The sequence below is a fragment of the Branchiostoma lanceolatum genome, chromosome 15 (genome assembly GCF_035083965.1).
Source record: "Branchiostoma lanceolatum isolate klBraLanc5 chromosome 15, klBraLanc5.hap2, whole genome shotgun sequence".
Classification (NCBI taxonomy): Eukaryota; Metazoa; Chordata; class Leptocardii; order Amphioxiformes; family Branchiostomatidae; genus Branchiostoma; species Branchiostoma lanceolatum.
This window is the reverse complement of record NC_089736.1, coordinates 16949224-16969824: the sequence shown is the minus strand read 5'-3', so window position 1 is coordinate 16969824 and position 20601 is coordinate 16949224. Positions and strand designations below refer to the sequence as shown.

The 20601-nt window shown below is 41.0% G+C and overlaps 1 protein-coding gene across 3 annotated transcripts; it reads left to right on the top strand.

The window, feature by feature from the left end:
• Window positions 1-763: 763 nt before the first annotated feature.
• LOC136420897 (uncharacterized) lies at window positions 764-8608 on the top strand. Of its 3 annotated transcripts, none has more exons than XR_010753346.1 (7): window positions 764-1050; window positions 3498-3637; window positions 4477-4535; window positions 5237-5340; window positions 5765-5838; window positions 6654-6770; window positions 7659-8608. XR_010753346.1 is itself a non-coding variant. In XM_066408015.1 (7 exons), the coding sequence occupies exons 1-7, from the start codon at window positions 809-811 to the stop codon at window positions 7828-7830; spliced, it is 885 nt and encodes a 294-aa protein (XP_066264112.1). In that variant the 5' UTR covers window positions 765-808; the 3' UTR covers window positions 7831-8608. The 3 variants fall into 3 exon arrangements, 2 of the variants coding, with proteins under 2 accessions (XP_066264112.1, XP_066264113.1); XM_066408015.1 differs by having other exon boundaries at window positions 765-1050; window positions 3545-3637; window positions 5237-5364; XM_066408016.1 differs by having other exon boundaries at window positions 767-1050; window positions 3545-3637.
• The last annotated feature ends 11993 nt before the right edge of the window (window positions 8609-20601 follow it).

The window sequence follows — 20601 nt, the reverse complement described above, 5'->3', positions numbered from 1 at the left end:
GTGGTGGCAGCGGATGCACGAGTTGGACTTAAAAATGACCTCACTTTATTTGGTCAATAGTTATTTAGTTACGGGAAAGACTATTTGGCCAAGATATTTTTTTAACATCAGAGGTTTAGTGCATGAATATTACATTCATGCCATAGATATTGATTGCGACTTGGAATATTCTAACCCTTCTACAACACAATATTTGCATTTATAATACATGACGTCTTTATGGTGTAAACTGTCCGTAAAGATGGATGGAGGAGTGCAGAAAAACAATTTCAAACACAATGCACACCTTAAATTTCAGAACGAGTTTTCTCTTTGGTGCATTTCTGTGGTTTACGATAATCGGCTCCAGGAAGAGCTGGCCTTCCCTAAAATATCAATTTAACCAATAATAGCATGCCAAGTAGCAGTTCGACTTTTGAGAGAGTGATTGCATGTGTGTCAAATTTTTTCCTTTTGATGTTTTTATTTTGAATTGCCACGCTTTAACTGAGATGTGCGTGGCCATAGGATCAGTACATTAGGTGACCAGAACAGGACGGATACGTTCATGTTTCTAATGCGCAGCGAAATGTATTGTGGGCAACATGTCAATGGAGAAGGCCCCTCGGATGTACCCAAAACTTATGTGAGTATTGTTATGCACATTTGCATTAAGCATGGACGAGGCAAGAAATGTTTACAAGCTAGGAGTCTTCACCTTGGACACGTGACCCACAATTCATCTCGATGCGCCTACGACCTTTGAACTATGAACCTTCTTATTAAGACAAACAGGCTGTTCCACTTTGGTCAAGCATTCAATCCCTGAATGACGGGGGCTTTACTTTTGCTAGGGGCATCTTTTGCTGTGACAGTAAATAAAAGGAGACTACTAAGAAACCTCTCTAAGCCAGTCATGGCGGACTTCTCTTACTACCTTATGGTGGCTTTGTGTTCATTTCTGGCCTACTTCGTCGTCTACAGTAAGCTGACCCCACTCCTATTGAAAACACTGGTCTTCCGACTATACTCTTCACTGGACAAGTCGAGACAAGTATACGTCAATTGGCTGTAAGTAAACAATGAGATTACGCATGACGCTGGTGAAGTGTGTGTCAATGCTTGGTCCCTGACCATACCGTAAAGGGGAACTGCTTAATTGTAGAAATTTTTTATGAATAAATTTCCTAGAATATTCGCTGCGTTAGGAATGCCTCACCTATAGCTATTGTCGAAAATCAAAACATTAGAGACCATACTTTTGAATAGAATACTCACTAAAACGTTCGACTATTCATCTTGTGACAAATTGTTTTGATGGAACTTGATGGCACGTTAATTTTCAAGTATGTGCTTTGATAAGAGCTTCATGATAGTTTTACAAGTGAGATTGTACTACTGCAGGTATGCGGGATAATTCAGATTAGAAAAACAACAACATAAAAGGCGACTTGCAATACAAAATGTTAACTAGAGTTCCACGACCTCATACCTTCGCCGACTTATGTTAGCCTTTTCGAGTGAATGCTTATCACTCAGTATGTGAATAAGGTCCTCGATTGCATGAATTTCAAGTGATCCTTTTCTCTACACAAAACACAGCATTAAAGTAAAATCTTAGAAAAGAGGGCCATCGTAGCATTTCCTCATATATTATGTAAATGAGGCCATCATGATTTATGTCTGATAACGTCCACATTTGATTATCTCCCAAACGCCACAAGAATGAAATCCCATCATTTACCGCTCTGGAATTATAGTATTTTGTCATAAATTATGCAAATTAGGTATTCGTTTGCATAATTGATATCTATCAATATTCCTCTCTTTCTCAGTTACATGTCACGTGTTTGACTACAATGGAATGCAAGGGTTTGTATACTTTTTCACATCACAGATCCTGATTTGCATGATTCTTTTACGATCATGTAAATCATCACTCAAACTATGTACATCCCTACAAATCATGACGATCCGTCATCACCTTCTTGAGTTACTAGTATTCTCTTTCAAAGTTTAAAACAAACCCATACCTATACCTACACGAGTTCTCCCAAGAGTTATAAAAATAATCACTGTAAGAATATTTTTGCTTAATTGGTATCATAACTTTTATCTTTACTACAGAAAATAAGGCAATTTGTTGGCAATGTATTTGCTTCAATTATGCCCATATTTTCATAGTCGACATATCAATCAGTTTTTATCAAACCTATACCTTCCAACAGGGAGAGCGTTAGATCGTAAGGCTGCTGTCTTTAAATGCCCGTGTGACCTCCCTGACCCCAAAACAGAGCCCTGCACCAGGCAAGTAAAGTATCACATGTGTCCTCCAGGGACGTCTCACAGGGAGCCTGCTCCGGTAAACTAGGTCACCTGTCAGTGCAATTTAACCTGAATAGATAGACTTAAAAATAGCAAATTGAAAGGGAATTGTAGACATTTCCTTATAAATTATGTTAATGAGGCCTTGTCATGCATGAGTTTTGTCTGATATTGTTCACGTTTACTTAGCTTCCTAATGATACAAGAATGAAATTCCAATCATTTACTATTGTGGTATTTTCAATTAGTATTTTCTCATTAATTATGCAAAATAGGAAGCTATTAGCATTATTGGTATCTATCGATACCTCTCTCTTTTTCAGCTATATATGTCACATGTTTGAGAGTCCTATTTTGAAAGGCAGCAGATTTATAAACTTTCCTTGCTAATTATGCAAATTAGCTCCTGATTTGCATAATGAATATTCAATTATGTAAATCATTAATCGAGCTATCTACATACCATAAATCAAGACGATCCGTTGACCATAAGTCTAGTCATTCATGTCCAAAGGTCAAAACAAATAAATTAAAAACACCCGCTGCAGCTCCAAACAAGCCGCTAGAGGGCCCAAACGTGCACAACTTACTTCATGTGGCATGGACTATTTACCACACAAAAATCATGATCGTAGCACTTGCAGAAAATGCGACCTCAAACTTTGAAGCTACACTGCAGTACCCAAAGTACCCGCTAGGAGGCCCATCATCGAACTTGACCTTCCCCTTTAATAAATCTACCTATTCACTAGATATCATGCACAACCATCAACAGCTTCTCGAGTTATCCTGTCAACAAACAAATACGCATACATAAACAGCCCACTGCAGTACCGCAGGAAAATGCCAGGTGGCCCATTTTTGAACTTGAGCTTTGTTTTCGCAATCTCTACGTACCCATCAAAAATCATGCAGATCCATCATCAATACGTCGAGTTATGTTGTCTACATACAAACACACTAACAAAAAAAGTCCACTGGAGCACTTTAGGAAAACGCCAGGTTAACCATTTTCGAACTTGACCTTCGTTTCCACAACTGCCACTTACCTACCAAAAATCAGCAAGATCCGTCAAAGTTCTCTTGACTTATGATCTCGACATACATACAGCTGGCGTAACCGATAACATAACCTTACCGCGAATGCATACATTCCCGGCGAAGGTAACAATATACCAACACTTTTTCAACAGCGTCCTCGTCTAGGCACTCAACAGTTCTTTTTCTTTTCATTCAACAGTACCGCATCTCTACTCTACACCAGCGTGGTAGGTCCATGTGCACTACTGGTTCATCATTTCGACCAGGACTTGGCAAAATCCGCTGTTCTAAGGCAAGAATAGTAACTTCCCAACTTGAGGAGCCTGTATGATCTGGCAGCTAATTTTCTGTTTATCATCATATACCTTACTAAACAAACCTAGCAACGTAGTCATGATTAATAATCTAAACTCAGAGTTCGTTAACTTCATTCCGGTCGATTATATCTCCGTGAATACTATTTAATTACAATGCATATATATGTCATTGAAAACCTTCATTATTGTCTCAGGTTGAGAAACAGGGCTATTTACGTGAGAAGGCCTTGAGAAAAAAGTGGCGAAATCTCCACATCTTGACTTATTCGTTTAGTAGAACCCCCCCCCCCCCCAAAGTGCAACGCCAGACACCGTGTTGGCAAGGGAATTTGGGCATTCTTGTTTTGTGACGCAATCGTATGGTAAGCCATGATATCCAACATTTGAATATAGTATCATGACGAAATCGGTGTCATTGTAAAGGGTGAGAAAAATATTTCAAACGATACATGATACTATACCATTGATAAAGTATCAAGAAGAAATAATCAAATTTCAGTTCAAATTTCAAATAATCAATCAAATGGAATATAGTATCATGACGAAATCGGTGTCATTGTAAAGGGTGAGAAAAATATTTCAAACGATACATGATACTATACCATTGATAAAGTATCAAGAAGAAATAATCAAATTTCAGGTTGCGAACTTTTTGTGTCGAGTGTAGTTTAGCTTTATTCAATGGTGAAGAAATGCAGAACTGTGGACTAATTTTACTTTTCATTCGCAGTAGATTTGAAAGATTATGCAATACGGGGAAGAATATATGTTTATGACTCTCAACAATATTTCACTTGTCTTTTTGTTTTACTAGATACGACAGTCCTGCTGTTCGAGGCATCTCTGCAATATTGTTAGGTTACACTGCTGGAGGTAAGAGATTTGGGGATTGACTGTCATTACCAGAAACTAGTAGCTTAACTGATTCTCCTCTTTCCCTACACTTGTACTACAAGTTGTAAATATACAGACATAAAAATGATAAGATTTTGGACCCCCTAGCGGCTTTCTATGGTGATGCAGGTAAACCCTCGGTTTGTTATCTCGTGTTCTTTACAAGCTATGGTCACAATTTGGTTGGTAGATAGCTCTTGTGGACGAAAAAAAGTGAAATACGTTTAAGCCCTCTAGCAGCTTTCTTTGGGGCCTCGAGGGGCATATTACCTGTGATAGATACCAACGTATACGTAATGATATGTTTATCATGCAAATAAGGATTTTTTTATGAACAATGAGGAAAATTTATATGTCACTTGTGGTAACAGACAGGAACTTCATGCTCAGTACATATGTAACTGGGTTCAAGAGGAATATCAATGGATATGAATACAAGTTACGACCTAATTTGCATTTATACCAATGGCACATATAGATTAGATAAAAGCTTGATACATCAGCCACAGATTATGAATGATTGAATATAATGACAATGATTAATATCGAAATGCTTCAAAAGCTTTATGAAGAAGGGTATTTGCGAAACAAAAATTTGGAGAGTTTACTTTGCATACAAAAATGTGACAAAATTACTATAAGGTATGAGGTTGTTTAACACTAATTTCTCGATGTTCTAGAAACTGTGAAGACTCTTACTGATGTGGTCGACAGTACAGATTTATCATTGTCCGAGTTCCTGGTGCACCATGTTGTCTCCTGTGGTGCTACATTAGTGACCTGCGTGAGTTGTTTTGTCTGTTTGCCGGTACGCAACTGGAAATAGTTTCCCGTATTTATTTGAAAAAAAAAAAGACAGCACTTTCATGTAATATGAGATCAAGGCGAAGAGATCATTGGTTATGGCAATGCATATATTGACCGAACGAAATCACCGTAACCAGACGTGTAAAGGATTTTTCCATGTCTGAATAGAAAGAAATACAAGTTGCGTATGAAGTTGCTTTCAACAGTCGAGTTTGCGTAGGTGCTTGAGTGACATTATCGAAAAATCGGAAGACTACAAAAACCATTTTACATTTGCATTTGCTTACCTGACTGCGCTATATTTTCTTATGGCTTTGGACGTCACAGCAAATGGAACAGAAGTTTTGATGCCAAGATCTCAATTTCTTAAATACTAACAAATACCGTGTTTTGTCCTCAAGGTCTACCCTTGTTTACCTGTCTACTCAAACCTCGTCTTGGCCACTGAGTGTTCCACCATTTGGTTGAATATAAGGTATCCGTATGAGTAATTAATATTAATTAAGGGTTAATACACCATATACACAGAGGAAGAGGCGAGTCATTAACGTTATTATCATATAGTCTATCCAAACCCATATAAGACTTAGAGTAGACAACTCCTGTTTGACGCATGTACTCTTATACTATCAAGAATGCATTTCAGAATTTACATTTGTCCTGTTTGAACAGAAGATGACGGATTTCGTTTTGTAAAGAAACATTTCCACAGATAATATTTGATAACTCTGCAATATTGGCATGTTAAATCTTTTTGAAATATATTATCTATTATCATTATTCCTCCCTGCTGGGTGTCATTCTGACAATGCTGTGGGCGGCTCCACTTACAATTCCGCCCGTTTAGATTTGACTTGTATTGAAATGGTTTATTCTATTTTTTCATATGCTTACATAAGATTTGATTTATTCTATTAAGATAGTAAGCATTTTTGGCAACAAATGAACATTATACGATTGTTAACAGAAAAGATAACCTCCCCTTCTACATAATGGGAGGAATGATGATCACGGGTGTTTTATGGCGATTAACACATGGGCAATGGAGGCTTCTGATTGGTCGACGCCATCTGGCTATGTGATAATATGCTTAAGGCGATTGGAACATTACTTAGACAGCACCGCAATGATCTTCATTCGCGAAGATGAAGAGGTTATTTTATTACTAACAGCTGTCGTTTTGATTTTTTTCAAAGTAAAAATTGCATGGAGATAACGATAACCGTTTTCATGATAAATGAATCTATGGCGTCGTTATGAAATGACTGATTGTCATATTTCCATCATTAGACTGTTGTTGAAAGAATTCGGTATCCCGCACTCATCCGCGATAAACAGGTGCAACAACTTCGTCTTCTTCCTGGTCTTCTCCTATGTGCGAGTCTGGCTGTTGGTGGTCAGGATGTAGTAAGTACATTGGACTTATTATCTCCATGGAAAATGGAGATTTAGTTTTGGGTGTTTCTGTGTGTTTGTGTTTTTGGACTATTGTAGTCAGCATAACTCAAAAACCTATTGATGGATTAAGATGATATTTGGTATGTGGACGGGTGTCGAGAAGCCGAACATCAAAGTCCATTTTGGCCCCCCTGGTATGTGACCTTGGTACTGCAGTAGAACTTCCGTTTTTTTTACCCGGATGTGCTATGGTCTTGATTTTTTGGTGGCAGATAGCTTGTCCTGATAGCGGCATTAGACATAGATACTTCTAATCTATTGCACATAAATGAAACAATGAAGAGAGGAGCATGACTTTTGTTATGGGGCTAGGGGTGTATCACGTCTATCGAACAGCTAACTATAGTATGTTGAGTTAGCTATATCAGTACTTGAAGTTTTCTTGAATCATTCTTATTATTATCATCTTCGCCGAGAAGATTATGTTTTCGGTTACTCCAACTGTTGGGTGGGTCTTTATTTATGTCAAGAGCATAACTTGAGAAAACTTTAATGGATCTTCATCATTTTCGATGAGTGTGTAGTGGTTGTGGAAAGGAAGGTCAAGTTCGAAAATGGTTTACCTGGCGTTTTCCAATAGTAGTGCAGCGGACTTTGCATTTTTGTGTGTTTGTATGTAGGCAAAAAAAAGTGACGGAAACGTTGATGGATCTTCATGATTTTTGGTAGGTAAGTAGCGGTTGTGAGAACGGAGGTCAGCTAAAAAAATGACCCCCCTGGTACCAACTCCAGACAGAAGGATACTTTAGAATTAGTAGCAATTAATAAACCCCATATCTAATGAAGCGAGCAGGGGGAAGACTATTCCCTAACCGTCCTCCATTTTTATGTTGACAGCATACCCTTGACAAGTTTGCTACTGACGAAAGAGTTCTACGCCATGGAGGTTCCAGTCGTGGTGACGTTTGTCTTCGGTTCCCAATTCTTTGTCTTCATAAACTTAAACTGGTACAGACGGCTGTGCAAAAGGTTTTCAAGCAATGATTTAGGGTACGGAAATGATGGGTAAAGATTAGTAATGGACAACTATGTACGCATAAACTCAAAATCCCTTGGGCAAACACACTGAGATTCAGTAACTCTCCGATATCGTACCTGACCAGATTGCTAAGCATTATGGTTACTAGTAATATACTCTGCGCCATATATGTGAATGTTACCAACATTTTTGAGAAATGATATTGTCTATCATTTGTATATGTTTTTTTTTAGATACATAAACATTTTTGTTTATGTATATATGTTGTTTTTAAATACATAAACATTTTTGTTTTGTTGATAGCTGTCAAACGCCCACACTGCGGTCTTCCGTCCATGGCTACATTCATTTTGTATTACAACTTCTGTTCATATACAGTACATTTTAATTCTTGATATAATGGAAATGATGCCATGAAAGGCCTGGAAAAAGCGGTCACTCACTGAAGTAAAGCAGTACATGCCATTTTTCAAAAGATGAATATTTTGTGTTGAAATGACTTTCTAACATTCTTGCATGATATACACTTCCTCTTTACTCCATTCACCTGAGGATGTCGTCACTATTTATTTCTATTCATACACACTTCTGTGTAATCACTAAAAAGTTTGTTACAACAGCTGGCAGAAGCACAGTACAAAGTATATGCATTGAATCGCGTTGATTTTTACCAAAGCACTTTACACATAACTACAAGATGGTATTATAAAAGCAAACAATACACATATATCTACGTGCGGAGAAATAGATACCAATAACACATGTAATACCAAACATTAGGTCATATTAAAGCACGTCATGATAGGAATACTGACATGTTTTTTACAGGTTGACTTACCGTAAAGGAGTGTGTTAAATTTTTGTGTGTTAGGGCTGTTGGGATTGGGAATTGTTGGTATATATCTTAAAGTCCACCCTGTGGTGTACTTGTTGATGGAACAAGGTCGTGGAGAGAGTGGTAAAGGTGACTGTAGAGATGTAAAGAAATTTAAGCTGGTTGCTGCTTCATTTCGTAATCTCTGGTGGCAACTTCTTCTTGCCGTTGACTATGCTTACCTCTTCCCTAATATTCTCCATCAGAGGTGCTCTTTTTGCTACTGTAAATAGAGCAACACAGACGGCCTTTAGGGACTGCTGAAACAACGACGGCGAGTGATATAAGATATTAAAAATTGGGTATTCTAAAATGTAAACAAAGCAGCAGCAGACGACATCGTCCACTTACCCCACCCAGATGTTCCCAAATTAACGTACTCCGCGATCCGTCCCCCGACATGGTTTCTAAACCTTAAATTTAGTGCGAGATAAATCGATGTTGTAAACACGTTATATATACTCCTCGGTACAGTCATGGCTACAATTTGAATAATTCCTGAACAAGGGCGGCAAGAAATGCAGACGAAGATCTTCCTCTCAGGAGTACCCAGCGACTAAACATTTTGCACAACCTCAGACGTAGTTATGCATTTTTGGTAGCTCAAAGGTATGCTTGCTAGTTGAAGGGAATTGAATCACAACTAAGACACCTTCTGCGAGGCTCGGAAAGGGCCTTCAGCTCAGCTACCAGCTTAATCATTGGCCACAAACTGTCACGGCACCCACTGTGGCACTCAACGTGCGATAAGGCCAGAATTGCGGCACCCCCCCCCCCCCCCCCCCCATGGTCCGTTGCCATGATAATGGTGATAGCTGCACGGAAAAATTGTAGAATAGAGATGCATCCTAGCAAAATGCTGCCTGTAAAGATTTTAAGAAGGAGGATGAAGCGTTTTTGTTTCATTGTATGGTGTTCTATTTGTATCTCCAGAACATCTAACCTTCCCTTAGATAGACTTAGTATAGACAAATTCTTGAAAATATCGATATTTGTCATGGAGAAATAATCTGATATGAAATGATATCGGGTATAATATATGCATTCTTTTGTACAGAGCTCCCCCGCGCACGACAGTATCGCGCCAGATCTAAGGGAACCTTAATGAAATACTTAAATAATTGATTTTTCAATTACTGTGTTGGAAAGTTGATACAGGAAGCGTTCTGATATTTCAATCTGCCGGACTAGGCTAAGTCATTTTACGACCCAGCTGTTATTTTGTAGTCACCGAGAGGTGCGGTGTTCAGTCTGGCAGTTTTCTCTGGTCTTCAGGCTGTTTATCTGCACAACTGGCTCACGAAACAAACATGTGAGGTACTGTTTGTTGGACAATCGCCATACGAACTTCTTGTAGTGTCCCAATAGAACAACACTAAGCCGTATCAGTGACGGAAGACGCCAGGCGTGGCCTGGCACGGCAGTGGACAGATGAAGGGCCTCCTTGTCTCCGCTGTCCTCGCCTGCTGGCAGATATCAACAATTGTCGCAGGTATGAACTGTATGGATACCGTATACACATATTGATAAATGATATTAGTGTAATGTACAAAGTCACTAATGATGAAAATAGGTAAAATAACATAAAATTATTTTCATAATACTGATTGTAATAATTCCACTAGTAGTATACTATGCCACATGTAGGCACTCAAGGTTACTGTTTTGAAGATGCTACAAACAATTTAGGTGATCGATGCCGATCGGTTTGGTGGCAACCGGTCAGCAGATACATGTATGGCAGGGGAACAGTAATATCAAGAGTATTTTTCTCATTGGGGACTTTTTGAACATGTATTGGTGCCTTTTAGCAGAGCTTGTGCTTTGAGAGGAATTTCCCTTTCTGGGGCCTTACCCTATTTTATGGTATACATGAATAGCGGCTTGATATGGCAACATCGCATTTTCTAAACTTGCTTCATGCGCCTGTAATTTCTAATTTGGAGTTAGAAAACAGCTAGCTTCGTAACCTGGTCTTGTTTTTTAGAATCTAGATAAGTTTGACATTGAATAAGAGAAGTGAGTGGGTTGAAAATGTGTGTTTTCTCACCGGGGTTTGTAAACGCAGAGCTGGTATAAATTCTTGCCCCATGCTCTCGGCTTCAGAGTATCTATTTTACGAGAAACTCCCTTTTGCAAAAAACAACAACAACAAGGGGACGGGATGCTGTGGTACCTGCTAATAACACATGTATAGGGGGCAGCATCATGGTAGCTATAGAGAGTCTGTATCACATTATGCTTGACAAATTCTGGTACTGCTAAAATGCCCCTTTAGTTCTTTAAGGAACAGAAATCACTGTTAGAAACAGTTTCTGATTTGAAACGATATCATCTTAACTGACAATATATTCCTATTAAAGTCATCTTGAATGACTGCAGACAAGTTCCACAACAGTTTGACCAAGTTGGATATGAATAGGTCTCTATGTAAACATGTCTACATCTAACGTAAATGTAAAAAGCTCAGTCAACCATATGATATTAGCTTTGACAAAACACGTAGACTTAAGCGAGTTACAAATCGTTACCTAGTGTGATCGACATCCATCCATCAATCCATTCATCCATATATCCATTTTCTTCACCATTTATGATAATCGGTCTTAAATAAATTGAATGTGCTTCATTTCATTGACTTTCCCCTGCACTTTCCCATCACAGTTTTGTCAAACAACGACATGCTCAAATGATGGTAGTATTCTTTCCCGTAATAAGAGGGCACCCGAACTTTATATTGAGTGGGTGCACTTGCCTTGATTATCGTTGGCGCCAAATGTCCCTAAAATAAAGTCTATATTTTCCTTAAAAAATGTTTATTGGTATGTTTTTAAGAAGAAAGAAAGACATCCGAGAAACGGACACATGTTTGTACGATCCAATGTATATAAAAAAAAGTTAAAGTGGTCCCATGCATCGAAGATGCGTAGGGGGGCGCCCATCTCCCATTCGAAGACCTTGGGCCACACAAGTGCAAGCCACTACAGCAGGGGGCTGGTCCGCTGGTAGTGATGTGTGTGTTTAACTTCCATACTCTTTCCCAAATGCCGAGTGCTAAGCAGAGAAAGAAGTATGTACCATTTTTAGAGTCTTTGGTATGACCCGGCCGGGGTTCGAACTCACGACCTACCGTATGCAAGGCGAAGACTCTACCAATTAGGCCATTGCACCAATGTATATAGTGTATTATTACTGTAGATAAAGATATGTATCAATGCTGGAAAACATTACTTTACTCAAAAGCTATAAATCGTTATGAATCGGCCGCTGAACCGACAGAATGAAAATTACAAGACAAGAACATCGGGTCGATAGTTTCTAAAAAATATTATTATCAGGAACATCCAGTCAAATCTATCTCAGGTCTCAGTTCTTGTGGTCATCTCTAGGCAGAGAACATCGTTACCATGGATGGCAATAATGGTTTTATTGCCTTTGTATTCGAACCAAAAGCGACTATATATAAAACATCATTATCAACCGACCTTTTTTACCTATTCATAACTCGCGCTTTGGTGATTACATAGATGTGATGCGATCAGATATCTTCTGGAACTTATTTTATAACATTAATTAATTTGTTCACGTTTTAGTTAACGTTGAAACCTAACAATAGAATCGCTAGAAACTGTTTCTCGGTCTCCACATCGTATGCAATATCTCGCCTCCGTTGCAGACTCCTTCCGGCTGTTTTCATTTTCTAAGTTCCAGTTTTACTATTACATTTTGCAATTTGAAAAAAAAATGTAATACTATAAAAACAATAACTTGAAAAAGAAAACAGCCGGGAGGAGTCTGCATCGGAGGCTATGCAATATCAATACTGCTCTGTGAATTGGCTGAGCTAATTTGCTGCGTGTGCGTACTGACAAAGGTAAAACAACGGAAATAGTATAGAAAAGAATCACTTACTATGCTCTAAATCCACTGGTTTGTATGTTGGAGTTTTATCATGACAAGTGCTACTTAATGAAATTAAACACACCCAGTAGCCATAGTGCTCAGGCCCTGTCACTGACAGACGGCACGGGGTCCTATACAGGTTATTCATTTCCAAACACAGGTTTCGATCGGGGGGGGGGGGGCTAAAAGATTAAAAGCTGAAGATTGTGGCCACTAGTAGCCCCTCAAACTAACCCTCTGCCTGGAAAATGCAGATCATTGGCCTCACCGTGGTCGTCACACTAGGGCAATGGGTGAAGTAAAATGTTATAATGTAGAAGCCACTTGATTGCACCTCGGATAAACGCACATTCCATTTAACTGCACCGAATCCCAAAATCCCAAACCGGTTCCCATTCACTGCATTGTTAGTGACTCCGCATATCTGCACGGCGCATTATCACCAGTCCGGATAACTGCACCATTTTTTTCTTAAAAAAGGCGGCATTGCGCTTTGGCAGACAGCATGCTGTACTCAACAAAAAATGGTTTCTACCTGTACACTGTCTTATTACTGTGAATGCATTTAAGTTCGCGAGGATTGGATTTCGCGTTAAGGATGACATGGGGTGTTGTCGGAGGTTTTAGGTTCGCGGCAGCGCTATATTTACATACTGCTGAAATAATAAAAGTCCGGCGTCTATACGTACATCTTGTCGCAGTTCTCAGATCTAGTGGAAAACCGCACAGCGACTCGGCAAGGGCTACAGACGCGTGGACGGACATAGCAGTCGCTTTTGACGGTGCGGTGCTGACGTGATCATCTGTCACATTCGTTCGTGGCAGAGATGAATCCGGATGCTAGAAACTTCCTACATTCACCCGAAGGATATATACGCGGGTTCGGCTCTGCTATAAGGAGAATGGTCTGTCACTGATCTGAAGTCATCTAACCATATCTACCCACTGGATACGTAGTACAGTCCATTGTAATTCACTACCATGATGTACACAGTCTAATCTGTCCAAACATGATAAGGGCCTCTCTGGTGCTTACTGATTTCACTCACTGTGTCCTGAGATGTCTTTCCTGAAAATTTGAAATTTACCGTTTTAATACATAAACGTGGCCCTAGCAAGAGGTGGAATCGACGGTGTTACCGCACTGCACCTGTATAACGAAAGCTTTCTAACATCTAAATGCATGCTAACAAGTTCATACAGCACACTGAGGGTTATAAACTATTCACCTCCTGTATGATCCAGTGTACTACCGGTCCAGCTGGGCAATTTTGCATTATTTCACCAGCCGGATAATTTCACCAAATACGCTGACAAATGGGATGTGCAGTTAAGCGGATTCAATTGCTAGCGCGAGGCCAAGCGTTCGCGAGCAGGGCGTTCCCCGATGACGTCACAACGAATACGGGTGTTCCGAAGGCCGGGCTGGCCGCTCATCAAAACGTGATTTTTGAAGTACCGTGCGTATAGACCTTAGATAATTATGTATTTGGAGTTAGACACAATACAAATATATTATGCTACATAGCTATAATTTTTGCCTTATGTTGTCACGTTTCATAAACACTTTAGCCTATGTATTAGACAGTAGAGCAAAGACATGGTGATAGAATTTTGCATACTACAAACTACTGCATATGCACAATTAAACATGCATAGCCACAGTAAATGCAATTACAAAGGTCGTTCGGTGTAATAAAACCAGTTGCTGTCGCGCCGAGTGCCTGCGAAGCTGGTGTGTTACTACGAATGGCGGTTAAACCGGCTATATACATACTGAAATGTCAACTTCATCTCTTTTAACTCCCCAACGTGTCACGATTCAACGGTACACTGTCTTTTAGAAAAAAGAATATGTTGGGGATGTATATGTCATCACCTTTTTACGAGGGGTGATCAATAAGTCCTCGGCCTCACCCAGAAATAAGGTGCACAACTCACATTTCGAGGCGTAATTATGTAGTTTGACTTTTAGCAATATGCACCAAATTTCACATTTTTGTGGTCATTACTTTCCAGTCGACGTCCATTCAAAAATCAGTAGGTAAGAGGCGAGAAAAACAAGGTTGAACTGTAATCAGAGCTGTGTGGGTCGAGTTCCTCATGCCATGAATCGGCAAAAAATCTTCGAAGACATTGTTTAAATGTTTGATAAATATTCCCTTCTTATTTCAACTAAAAAGAAGTTGGTATCTGACTTTCAGCAGATCAAGTTGGCCTGTGCACCATAGGTCACAGTTCAATTGTCCATGTCTTTATCCTTCTACCTCACTTAACGTTACTGGGTGTCGCCTGCAAAGTAATGATCACAATGATTTGAATTTTGGTAGACATTGATAAAAGCCTTTATACTTTAAGATTATTCCCCGATATTTGAGTTGTGCACCTTATTTCTGGGTGAGACTTATTGATCACCCCTAGTATTTTGTATGACAGCCCAGGGACATCCAATTACTTGACATACTGCATTGTTGGTGCTGAGTAATTATTTTTTTAGTTTCAAATGGTGTTTCCAAGTTTTTGATCGCAACATGTTCCATTTTCAAGAATTGACAATATTGATATTTGTCATGATATATTACCAAGTAAAATTGATAAGCATTTTTACTGACGTCACACGTGTATGTGAGTATTGCTCCAAAATTAACGGAGCCCTAATGAAAACCTGAATCATAGATTTTTCAATCGCTGTGAAGCAAAGGTGATACGTTGAGAGTTTTAATTAAAATATTTCAGTCTGCGTGACTATGCGATTTAACGACCCACCTGTAGTTTTGTAGACTCCCATAGGCAATTGGGCAGTCCAGCAGTTTCCTGAGCTTGTAGAGTGTTTAACTGCACAATTGGCACACAAAACAAACACCCATTGTGTGAAAGGTATTTTGTATGTATAGACTTCCTGTAGTGTCCCAATAGAACAGCAATAAGCCGTATCAGTGCCGGAAGACGCCAGGCGAGGCCTGGCACGGCCGTGGACAAATGAAGGGCCTCGTTGTCTCCGCTGTCCTCACCTGTTGGCAGATAACCACATTTGTCGCAGGTACGAACTGTATGGATACTGCCTATGCATGTTGAAGATACTATGATTTGTGTTAACGCAAAGAACAAAGTGGTTGAAATAGTGTTAATGACAATAATGATGAAAAGTGCAAAACGGAGTTGGTATCTATAAATGATATCAAATTAATCCTCCCATTATTTGTACCAAGAAAGTAGCTCTGCTCTGAAGATAAAAAGATAAAGAAGATAAAGGTCATTAATCGACCAGCGTCTAGTAGGGCTTTCTCCTGTTGGCATGTCCCATATATAACTACCACGAACTGTCATAGCCAAGAAACGTCCTTGCCTACGCGGCGCACACGAACTGTATTGATAACGCCTATGCATGTTAAAAATACTATAACTAGTGTTTACGTTAAGTACAGTGATTGTAATTGTTAATGATGAAAAGTGTGAAACAATTTTCAAAGTCAAACTTTAGAGAATGATTTCTAGAGCTATGCCGTACGCAATGGGGGAAATTTGATTTCTTTTGGAGCGGGTGGAAACAGTTTTAACAACTAATGCCGATCTACTTGGCGCTAGCCGGTCAGGAGATACATGTATCAGAGAATGATGATAACAAAATATAGCATTTTTATTTTGCCCTACGGCGGAATTGGAGCTCCATGAGAAATATTCTTTCCTAACCTTCTTTATAACATGTACATGTATAGGACTTGGTTACCTATTGCATACTTGTTTTGCTACGGCCGTTTTGATTTCGCCGTAAATAAGAATTTGGATGAAAAAAATCTGCTGGCTTTGCAACTTGGTAATGTGCTTTAGAATCCAGATTAAGCCCCTGTCACACTTGTGTGTATATACAAGTCCGCAGGAGTTGCGGATTAACATGTTTTTCGTTTAGATTAAGTTGGAAGCCGAAGAAGTAATTTCTTTGGTCTGATAACTAGACTGCTCAACGGTGTCAAAGTAGAAAACAACCCCCTCCACGCAAAATTTACTTATACCAAAAAAATGTTACTGCGGAAGTCATGCGCACTTGAATATACGCACAAGTGTGACAGGGCCCTGAATTTGAAACAACTCAAAGATGTGAATAAGCTGAAATTGAGAGTTCTGTCGATGTTTAATGGATTTCGAGCGGCTTATTTGGAATAGACCGTGGTATATTTCTTCTTAGGTGCAACGAACTGCCTTTCGCATTCAATGTTCAGACAAAAGTAATATCCCCATTCCACTAGACGGTGCTCTCGCTGCGCTCTCACGGCGATCTAAAGCGCAGTGAGAGCGCCGAACTCCCCGAAAAATGTGCTCAAAAAAATTTGTGCGCTCTCTGTGCGACCAAAATCTCAAATGTCAGCAACTTTTATGACCGACAAAAGATTTATCAGAGATAGAGAGATAAAGAACGAATTTTGTCAACGTTTTGTTTGTTTTGTTATCTTCTAACTCATGCCAATACCTCTTGTATCATAATTCAACCATGAACTTAAGGGAAAAACGCATTCGATTTTGGTCGCGTTTAAATTGTTTGCAAGAGATGCCTTTATCATGCTTCGTTATTCTAGAAACGTAAATCATAGAATTTTGAACTATTTGAACTACTGTCAGTAAAACGTAGAGGGAATTAAATCTGAATGAAAACATGTATTTGTAGTTTTCATCGATTTGTATTACCCCGGGGTTTAATTAGAAAAGTATTCAACATGCGAATGTATAATTTTATAACAAAATTTGAACAAATTCAAGATACACCACTTTATACAGTTGCGTCTCCATCCGAATTTCTGCCAAGCCGCACAACATCACTATTATTCAGGTAAATGCACCTACTACTGATTATGAATAAACAGAGGTAGAAAAATTATACGAAGAGCTAGAGAACACTATAGCCAAGGCACCGAAGAAAGACCTACTTGTTGTTTAGGGTGATTGGAATGCCCAGGTAGGCTCAGATGCATGCTAACAGCGGGCGGGGATTGTAGGACGATACGGCGTAGGGGAGACAAACGAAAGAGGACTGCGACTTCTTGAGTTTGTGCAACAACACCGACTGACCCTTGCCAACACCTTATTCCTTCACAAACTGTCAAGACTGCCCGTCAACATGGCACGCTCCCAACGGGCAAGTACACAGCCAGATCGACTACATCCTAACTACGCATACGCGACGCTTCACGTCTAGCATCAATAGAGCAAGAACAAGGACCTACCCTGGTGCTGACAAAGGAAGCGATCACGACCTTGTTCTAGCCACCCTCAAACTTAGACTGAATTGCCAGAGCCACCACAAGAACCCCCGTATAAGGTTCAACCTTGAAAAGCTGAAGGACCCTGAATTGGGAGAGATCTTACAGGTACAGATAGGTGGCAAATTTGCAGCACTTAGTGTTCTCGACACTGACGTGGACACCCTCAGTGCGGGAAACATCAAGGAGGTATTGCTGGATGCTAGGAAGACACAGGGAGAGGAACAAGCCATGGGTGTCAGACGACATCCTTGACCTGTGTGACAGGAGGAGGGAGCTCAGGCAGCAGAAGCACACAAGGCAGTCAGGAGGATGATGAGACAAGCCAAAGAGAAGTGGATAGAAGACCAGTGTGAGGAAATACAGCAAGGAATGGCTTCAGGGAACAGTCGGAAGGCTTTTGAGACTCTTAAAACTGTCACAAAGACACAACAGCCAAGGGCCGCAGTGATTGAAGACAGCAGCGGAAACACAGCAGTTCTCGACCGATGGACGGAATACTGTACAGAGCTCTATAACTACAAACTGCAATCAGACACAGCAAAGCTGAACAACCCGCACTGAGTATAGGGAGTGCCAGAAGACTTTCCAATCCTGAGGGATGAAGTCGCAGATGCAGTTCGCAACATGAAACCAGGCATTCCTGCAGAGCTGCTGCGGCACGGTGGTGAAGTCGTGGTAGACAGGTACTTCGAGCTGTGTCAGAAGATTAGGGAAGAGAAAAAGTGGCCCAAGGAGTGGACTGCTACACATCACCTACCACGAACACAAGACAAATGAGTACGTGCGGCAAGTTGTACCCAGCATCGTCGGCCCACAGAAACCATTGCTAGCAACCGTCAAGAGACGTAAGCTCCGGCAGTGGTTCGGCCACGTGACACGCCATTACAACCTGCCCGAGACCATACTACAGGGCACTTTGGAAGGAGGTCGCCGTAGGGGACGACAAATGGAAATCCTGGCAGGATAACATCGCAGATTGGACGTCCCTTAGCCTGGCCGAAAGACTGCCGGAGGTAACAGACGAGCCTGGAAACATTACAGAAGTCCATCTTCTAGCTACCTTGTCCCCCTAACGACCCGGAGGTCAACGGACTAGGTGGGTAGGTACACCACAAGAATGAAATTTGTTGGAACTACAGTTGAGACCATTGGATCCTCGTACTGCGACCCTTGAGCGCTCGCTGCGGCCCTTAGATCCCACTTTGGGCGCTCTTACGACGCTCACCGCGCTCGCTGCGCGCTCTCAACGCGCTTACCGCGCTAGCGGTGCGCTCATTGATGGATCTTCGTGGATCATTAACTATGGCGGCAAACTACTAAGGGAGTCAAGGTGGATATTCGAACCATCCCAGCATTCCTCAATGCACATCCAATAATAAACATCCACAGACGGCTGACTGTGGGTAACAAGCATACGGACTTGCCATGTTGCCCTTTATATTGCTTCAATTGGCATTATTTTAGTATCATTACTAGGTTTTCTTCTCTTGAATTGTCAAAGGACTAAGTTAGTCCAAGAGGGTGTCTTATGCTTGTTGCCCACAGTCAGCCATCTGTGGATGTGTATTGTTGGATGTGAATTGAGGCATGCTGGGGTGGTTCCATTATCCTCCTTGACCAGGAGTCAATATATCTCGGCGGCGGAAAACGCCTTCTGCCCCGTAAAACTTCCGGCCGAATACGCCCGGCCTAACGACGATCTAGATTTGTTTCCAGGTTAATCGCACCTTTGAAAACAGACAAATTGTCAGTTCCTTTTCAGCGGCCCGGTTCTAGAAAAAGGGTTGGTCCACTCCCCCGGGCACCAACTCCCCGTAGCGCCAGCGTTAATCTAGATCAGGCCGGCTGACAACCTCGGGCCGCCGAAGAACTTAGCGGCCCGATCCTAGTCTTATTGTCAGGGTAGGTTAACCACTATATATATATATATATATATATATATATATATATATATATATATATATATCTCCGCCCGTCCAGTTTATTAGCGCACGCCCGGGAACTTTTACGGGGGTGGTGTCAGTTACATCGTTCTACGGGGCTGGTCTCTACCTGACGGGGCCCCTATCGACATGGCTCGTAAAGCGAGCTGGAATCGCCCCGACTTGGGGTCCCGACTAAGCCCCCCCCCTGCCCTTGCTGGGAAATGTTAACCTTCCCCGCGGACCGACTCTCCCGGTCACTTATTCCTTTTTTTTCCTAAGTCTAAAGCCCTGGTACATAGAGTCAGACAGGCAGACAGAGAACCGCATAGACGGAGAGCCAGACAGAGAGCCAGACAAAGAGAGGGTCGGAGAGACAGAGAGCCAGCCAGACAGACAGAGAGCCAGGCAGACACAGAGCCAGAGAGACAGAGAGACAGAAAGGGAGACAAAGAACAAAACAGACATAGAGACAGGCAGACAGAGACTTAGACAGACAGAGAGTCGGACAGGCAGAGAGCAATTCAGACAGAGAGACAGACACAGAACCAGACAGACAGAGAGCCAGACAGAGAGTCCAACAGACTGACAGTCGGGCCGACAGAGAGACAGTACAGGCAGAGTGTCAGACAGAAAGACAGAGATTCCGGCAGACAGAGACCCGTACAGACAAATAGACAGAGAGAGGGACAGACAGACAGACAGACAGAGAGCAAGACAGAGAGTCAGGCAAATAGAGACCCGGACAGACAGACAGACAGACAGGCAGAGAGCAAGACAGACAGAGAGCCAGGCAGAGTGTCAGACAGACAGAGACACAGACAGACAGAGAGATAGACAGAGAGTC